Consider the following 8,271-nt stretch of genomic DNA (forward strand, 5'->3'; position numbering starts at 1 on the left):
GGGGATGGGGTAGGCTTTCGGCTAGGACAGATGGAAGGGTATATAGAAATGGATTGCATTTTATATTCGATAGCTAAAGTGAAAGCATGCTAAGTTGTAGTAGACATCATATTAACAATAGCTGTAGTAGAAGAACCAATATTCAAAGTTGTAGAAAAACTGTTACACGAACATAAGACTAAAATTAGCATGCTAAGCACGCAACGCATAAGCATCCTGCATTGGCTGTACATTTGATGTCTACAACCTAAGTGTTCATATGATGTACAAAAAACAACACCAGATAAGAACAATGATTATGATGTGGGGACCATTTACTTCAACCAATCACCATGAAAGACGTGGGGGTACCACATAAAGGGGCAGCTTCCCCGACATACATGGTTATATCAGTATTAGAACAGGTCGCAGGGATGCATTATGGCAAACGTAAATCCACTTCCACAATAAACTTTGAAGCTAGCACCTCTGTTGGTATTGCCGCTCAGACTCACTGCCTGAGGGCTGGTTTGATCACAAGTATTCCCCAAGCCAAGTTGGCCATGTTCACCCCAGCCCCATGTTTTTATTTCTCCATTCTCTGCAATCATATTCCATGAATTAGAAACTTACAAATAAAGAAATAAAACAATAAAGATGATAAACTTGCCTGTTACCACAGCAGAGTGCTCAGCTCCAGCTGCAATCTGCAGAACTTTTACCCCATCAAGACTAGGTACTTTCTCCAGAATAGCTCCTCTTGAATCTTCCAGAACACACAGAAATACACAAATTACTGAGTCTATTGTAACATGTAAATCATCAACTACCGCAATGATATATTACACGACTGTTGGCAGTTAAGAGACTAAACAGCTTAACAGGTGAAGCCATTGCAGTTTCCTATCATCAGAACTATCAAATTGCAGCTACTTAGTCATTAACCAGTCTGTTTATGGAGCAGGTAGAGCAATAAACCAGTTCCCAGAATGATTAGATGCTCCCAGCTAATAAGATGCCTTACCAGGTAACTGGTTTGCTGGTCTCATTTTTTCAAGGTCACCAAGGACTCCATGGTAGTTGCCACCAAGCATAAAAACTTCTGCATCACCTTTTTAAAGTGCCAAAGATTGATACTTAAGAACGGAAGATAAATGGAAAGAAAAAGAGAGAATTGATGAAAAGGATATGTATGTACGTACCAGTTAATGCTAATGCATGGTTCCATCCAAGAGCGGCTCTAGTAAACAAGAAAGAAGAAGAAGAAAATTGAGGAAAGTGAGAATCTGGAGAGCCAATGAACCCTCTTCCCCAATTGTAAAGATGCCCATCAACTGACACAACATAGAAGATCCAACAACAAAAACAAATTACTGGGGTGGAATAAATGTAAAACCTGAAATTGATTCTACATTGGGTCAAAAAAAAACTTTGAATCAGTTTCACTAGAAGCTCCTTGGGTAAAAAGCATTTACCATTCCATATAAAGTTTTCAGCTGATTATCAATGTTTATGTATAAATTACATGTTGTAACTTTTTTCTTGTATCAAGCAAGAGAAAATATGGACTCACCAGATAATGCTGCACTATGATCTCCACTTGCAGCTATGCTAATAATTTTCACATCTTCCAATCCATGAGTTATTTCAGGAAGACTAACAGATTTAATCCTATCCATGGAGATACCTAGTTGACCACGCTTCCCGGACCCAAATGCATATACTTGAGATCCTGCATCAGATTGATACCAGTTAATTAGAGCTTGAAGTGGACGAGGGTGATTGGGTTACTACAATAGGGACTTCTACTCCTTCATAGATGTAGTATATATCCATACGAGTCTAATTTTTTCCTCCAGTTCTTGCTTCAAAGTTCTCAACCAAATCCAATGCCACTAGAAAAGAGGGCAGAAAATAATCATTTTTTAAAGTTCTGTCTCTAGATCATTACTTTCTCCTCGTCTTATTTTCAGCCGCAAATCATTACTTTTTTCTGTACATCTATCATATGGTAGATCAAGGAATTAACCAAAGCCACAGAAGAAACTCTTGATGAAAATGCATCTTTCTGGTTCATCTATCGCTGGTTTCTTTGTTTTATAAATGAAACACAAGTCTTTGAACGTATAGGGGGGGAACACATATCACACATCCTATTGAACAGCATTTCTATGCAACAGCACGTTACCACTGACAGCACACTAGATTTACCATGCATATTTACCTTCCAACAAGACGAGCGAGTGGCGCATGCCACATGCTATCTGTTTAACATGCTCATTCAAAAAGTGTGAGACTCTTACAGGAGAGCAATGTGAGCGATATTCGCCATGCCCAAGCTGACCAAAGGAGCCATCTCCACAAGTAAAAAGGCACCCACCATCTAAAATGATAAAAGAATAACAAATATCAAAAGCAATCTTCAGTGACAACAAATTGGGTATCAAAATTAACATCACAACCCCGCTCCGAACTGAAAAATTGCATGAGAACGAACCTGAAACAAAACCAGAGTGGCTCCAGCCGGCAGAAACATGGGTAATAAAGTAGTCTTGCAAGGAAGTGACAGGCATAGGATACAAGCTATTAATCATTTCCCCATGGCCAAGTTGACCAGACGTACCCCTTCCCCAAGTCAGCACCCTCCCACCTACGAAGTGATTTTGACTAATTTTTGAGGATCAACTAAACCAGTTTTAGATTCTAAGAACAACTAAAGAAACAAAAAGAATATATTTCGAAGAGAAAGAAGGGATTTTTTTCTTTTTTTTGGAGTAGGAGAAAAAGAAAGAAAGTGGCACCGGAGGACAAGGCGATGACGTGAGCGCCGCCACAGGCAAGCAGAGAGATGGGTCCAGAGGAGGTGAGAGAAGGAAGGTGAAGAAGTTGAGGGAGGAGCTCGTCCTCCAGCTTGCCAGTGCCCAGCTGCCCGTCAGTTCCTGCTCCCCAACTCCATATCTTTTGTACCTCTTCTCCGTCGTGAATTGCTCTATTTGCTTTTTCATTCTGTTCCATCGTCACTCACCGCCTTCTCTCTGCTCTTCCGCTTCTTCACCAAATAACCCGAATCAGGACATGGGTTCCGCCGTAAAAGCCAATCTTGATCCAGCGGGCTGTGTAACAAAATGGAGAGAAAATATTCTCTAAATCAATTGAATTAAAACTGTACACTCCGGTTTGGTTTGGCGATCAAGATTTCTCATCTTAAACATAAAATTTTCATCTTATTATTATAATTTTCTTAAATTTTTATATAAAATATAATAAATAATTTAACTTTTTGTTAACTTTTTTAAATTCTAAAATAATAATAATATTAAAATATAATATTTTAATATTTCTTCTAAAAATTCAAAATTCTCATTTGAAAAATTTCAGTGACCAAGCAGAACATTCGTCCATATACAATTACAAAAGGAATATTCTAACAACCTATAAACTGAAAAATAAATTATTGTCCCTCTATGCAGCTCAACAAATAAAAAAGTAAATAATAGAAAAATAACAGAAGAATGGAAATTATCTTTCTTTAATAATGGACACTTTCCCTTTATTCAAATGTGATGTATTATGCTCCTATACCCCCCCGCAAGATGGAGAGTGGAGATTGAGAACTCCCATCTTGGATAAGTGAGAGTGAGGGACAACAGATGACAAAGCTTTGGTCAAAAGATTAGCCAACTATTTGGAGGTTGGAACATAAAATATTTTTATGCTACCCTCTTGAATTTTGTCACGGATCAAGTGACAGTCAAGCTCGATGTGTTTCGTCCTCTCGTGAAAGACAAGGTTGGCGGCAATGTGGATGGCAGTCTGTTATCATAATGCAAGGCACGGCTTGAGGATGAGAAACCTAGAGAGCAGAAAGTATAAAACGTAGCCAGGTTAGCTCACAACATGTAGCTGCCATCGATTGATACTCAGCCTCGGCTGGGATCGAGAAACAATGGACTACTTCTTCGATTTCCATGAAATCAATGATGAACCAAGGAAGATGCAGTACCCAGTGACTGAGCGTCTGGTGTCAGGTCAGGAGGCCCAATCGAGTCACAAAAAGCAATGAGCTGAAGGGAGGATGAACTGGGGAGAAGTAACTCCTGACTCGGTGCAGCTTTGAGATACTTGAGGATTTTCTGAGCAACACAAAGATGAATATCAGTGGGGGCAGCCATAAATTGACTCAAAGTTTGCACACTATCACAAATGTCAGGTCGAGTAATTGTAAGGTAAAGAAGACGACCAATCAATCTTCGATATACACTCAGGTCTGATAAAGGTTGGCCAGAGGATTGAGTTAACTTGATGTTTTGTTCCATGGGAACCTTAGTAGGTGTGCTACCCAAATTTCCAGAATCAGTTAAAATGTCCAAAGTGTATTTTCTTTGACATAAATGGATACCTTTAGAGGAGTGGGCAATCTCAATACCAAGAAAGTACCTCAAAGAGCAGAGGTCTTTTATCTTAAATTTGCTGTCAAGGAAGACTTTCAACTGGCTGACAGAATCAATGTCATTGCTGACCACAAGTATGTCATCGACATACACTAGTAAAGTTGTGAAAGAACCATTATTTTCCTTTGTGAAGAGGCTATAATTAGCTTTTGATTGTGAAAAACCAGATTCAAGTAGTGATTGGAAAACTTTGGAGTACCATTGCCTTGAAGCTTGCTTGAGGCCATATAAAATTTTTAATAGTTTGCATACTTGAGTGGGTGTCCTTTTGGTATAACCAGGAGGTTTCTTCATGTAAATATCCTCATGTAAGTCCCTATGTAAAAAAGTATTATTTACATCAAATTGATATAAATGCCATCCCTTAACTGAAGTAATTGCTAAGAGGCATCTCACAGTCACCAACTTGGCAACAAGAGAGAATGTCTCATGATAATCTACCCATTCAAGTTGTGTGTAGCCCTTGGCTACCAAGTGGGCCTTTAATCTCTCAACAGATCCATTTGAATGGTACTTTATTTTGTAAACATATTTACAATCGATGGGCACTTTCCCTGGTGGCCAATCTATAAGTTGCCATGTGTTGTTGGCTTCTAAGGCAGCCAGTTCTGCATCCATGGCTTGACACCATCACACCAGCCTGGATGTTTGAGGGCTTGTCTGTATGTTTGTGGTTCAAAATGAGTGAAAATGGTAGTGGAGAAAGCTTGGTAAGAAGGGAAAAAAACATGATAAGATAAGCTATGAGCAAGTGAGAAATGAGTACCTTGTATGGAGCCTAGCTGCTTGGGCAACAGTTGGTTGGAGGAAGTGAGAGCTTGCTGTTGACAATGATAATCCTACAAGAATTTGGGTGCAGGCCTAGTTCTAGTGGACCTGCGAGGGAGAGGAGGAGGTGGTGGGGGTGGGGAAGGAATGACAGATTGGTGAAGTGGTGAGGAAGATGGAGAATGAAAGGAAGAGATAGGCTGAGTTATTTCAGGAGAATGGTCAGGTGGTGAAGGAGTTGGAAAGATATTGGAATGCTGAGAAGCAATATGGGGTGAAGGTGAGTTTTGTGAGGAAAAATTAAAAGGTGTGGGTGTGATGAGAGGAATAGAAGGAATGGGGGATGTATTAGGAAGTGAGATGCTTGTATTGAATGGAAAAATGCTTTCATGGAACACAATATCCCGAGAAATAAAAATTTGTTCAGTTTGTAAATCTAACAATTTGTAGCCTTTCACTCCAAAAGGGTAACCCAGAAATACACTTTTTCCTACCTCTCGGATTGAACTTCTTTCTTCCATGAGATAAGGTGGAAGCAAAACTAAGGCATCCGAAAACTCTCATATGATGGTAAATGGGTGGCTTATGAAAAAGACTTTCAAATGGAGTTTTATTATGAAGTAATGGTGTGTGTGTTCTATTAATAATGTAAACAAAAATTAGGATGCAATCACTCCAGTATTTAAGTGGAATATTGGACTGAAATCTTAAGGCCCGAGCCACATTCATGATGTGTAGTGTTTACACTCAACTATCCCATTTTGTTGGGGTGTTTCAACATAACTGGTTTTGTGGATAATACCCTTAGATTTAAAAAAATATGTCATAAGGAATTCCTTGCCATTATCACTTCTGACCATTTTAATTCTCGTTTGAAATTGAGTTTCAATTAAGTAGTAAAAACTTTCAATACAAGATCTCACATCAGATTTATGTTTGAGCATGTAGACCCATGTGGTCCTTGAGAAATCATCAACAAGGGCAAGAAAAAATCGAGAACCATCAATGGAAATTGTGGGGTTTGGACTCCAGATGTCATAGTGAACAATATCAAAAGCATTAAGAGATTTATTGGTGGAAATTAAAAAATAGAGTCGATGTTGCTTGGCCGAAGGCAAACACAACAGGGAGATGTATTGGAAGAACTCAGGTTCTGTTTTACAAGAGGATCATCAATTAAAAGAAGCCTAGAAAATGAAATGTGCGCAAGTTTACAATGCCACAAATCAGAAGTGGAATTGTTGTGTGTAATAGAAGCACTAAGAAGCTGGTCTTTATGAAGGAAAGCTGGTAAAACATCAACCAAAGCTGAGGGTGACACACCAAAACGCAGTAGGTGATACAAATCATCCCTCACTTCACCCATCTCAATCGTTGTCCAAGATGCTAAGTCCTGTACAAAGCATGACTAAGAAAAGAAAATAAGGCAGCAAGAAGAATGAAGAGCAAGCTTTTTAGCAGAAATTAAATTGAAATTGAAAAAGGGGACACAAAGCACATTTTGAAGGACTAAATTCTCAGATAAGTGCACAACATCAATGTGAGTATTAGGGGCAGCTGCACCATTATGTAATTTGACTAAAGAAGATACAGTGGCCGTGATGGATGAATAGAGAGAGGGGCAACAAATCATGTGATCTGTTGCTCCAATGTCTATTATCCAAGGAGTGGTGTATGTTTGGGTTGATAAACAAGAAACCATACCAGAGACTTTAGAGTTAGTGACATGCTGAGAAGATGAGGAAGGTTGAGTAACAGACATGGTGGCCATGGCTAAACTGGTGTCCTTAGAGTGTAACAAAGCCAGTAGTTGATTATATTGACCCTTGGTAAGAGCCATAATCTCAGAGGACTCTTCATCATGATCATCAGTAGAACATGCTCGAGAAGGAGCAACAACATCAGCAGCAAAGTTCTTGTTCTTGCCATGAAGCTTATGGCCAGGGGGTACCTGTTTAATTTGTAACATTTCTCAATAGAATGGTCAAACATATTGTAGTGAGTACACAAAGGTGGGGTTGCATTTCCTACTTTGAAGCAATTCTCAAGAGTGTGACCCTAGATTTTGCAATGAGTGCAATAAGGATGAGTTGGTTTTTGAGCTACAGAGTTATGAAACTTCTAGGCAGGTCTGGAAGAAGTGGGGTTGGTTTTAGCCATCATGGCCATGAGGTCAGGGTTAGAGGGTTGGGTAAGCATGAGATGTTGACGTTCTTGCTGTTGAATCATGGAGAAAAATTGATTAAGAGGGGGTAGGGGTTTAAGAAGCATAATCTGATCTCTGGAAGGGGAATAAGAATCAGATAAACCCATTAAAAACTATATGACACAATCACGATCGTATCGATCATTTAAGACCTTCAGCTTGCCACAATCACAAGCAGGTATAGGGTCATAGATAGCCAATTCATCCCATAAAATTTTTAAGCGGCCAAAATAAGTGCTAATAGAATCTTGACCTTGAGAGAGGCTAACAAGATCCCGTTTGAGTTGAAATATGCGAGAACCATATTGTTGAGTAAAATGGTCCTGAAGTTCAAGCCATAGAGTGCGAGAATCATCAACTAAGGCAAGACTAGATTTAACAGAAGAACTTACAGAATTTTGAAGCTAGGAGACGACTAAATCATTGCAATGTTCCCATGCTTCAAAATTTGGATCAGTGGCATCGTGAGGTTTGGAAATGGTCCCATTGATGAAACCAAGCTTGTTCTTGGCTCGAAGGGCACGGCTTATAGCTCGAGACCAACTGACATAATTGTCAGCAATCAAGAGATCTGAAACCAAGGCAGCAGCGAGATTGTCACCATTGTGAAATGGGTTGAAAGGATTTGAAAATTTGAGAAACCTTTTGTTGGGATTTTTCGGGGGAGGAGGTGTTTTAGGATCGATGTTTTCAAAGCTAGCCATGGTGAGAAGGTTGGATTGAGGGGAGCTCTGATACCATGTGACAAAATGAAGAGCAGAGGAATGCAGAGAAGGAAACGTGTAGAAAATGGAGGGAAAATATTCTCTGATTCAATTGAATTAAAATTGTACACTTAGTCATCTATATACAATTACAAAAGGAATA

At 39.2% G+C, this 8,271-nt stretch overlaps 1 protein-coding gene across 1 annotated transcript; it reads right to left on the reverse strand.

The window, feature by feature from the left end:
* Window positions 1–90: 90 nt before the first annotated feature.
* Window positions 91–3,159, reverse strand: LOC122313746 (ultraviolet-B receptor UVR8). The gene is made up of 8 exons (XM_043128959.1): window positions 2,781–3,159; window positions 2,477–2,629; window positions 2,204–2,362; window positions 1,553–1,711; window positions 1,182–1,313; window positions 1,004–1,090; window positions 650–745; window positions 91–580 (listed from the first exon to the last, which is right to left on the reverse strand). The coding sequence occupies exons 1-8, from the start codon at window positions 2,992–2,994 to the stop codon at window positions 396–398; spliced, it is 1,185 nt and encodes a 394-aa protein (XP_042984893.1). The 5' UTR covers window positions 2,995–3,159; the 3' UTR covers window positions 91–395.
* Window positions 3,160–8,271: the final 5,112 nt, after the last annotated feature.

Source organism: Carya illinoinensis, chromosome 6, assembly GCF_018687715.1.
Source record: "Carya illinoinensis cultivar Pawnee chromosome 6, C.illinoinensisPawnee_v1, whole genome shotgun sequence".
NCBI lineage: Eukaryota > Viridiplantae > Streptophyta > Magnoliopsida > Fagales > Juglandaceae > Carya > Carya illinoinensis.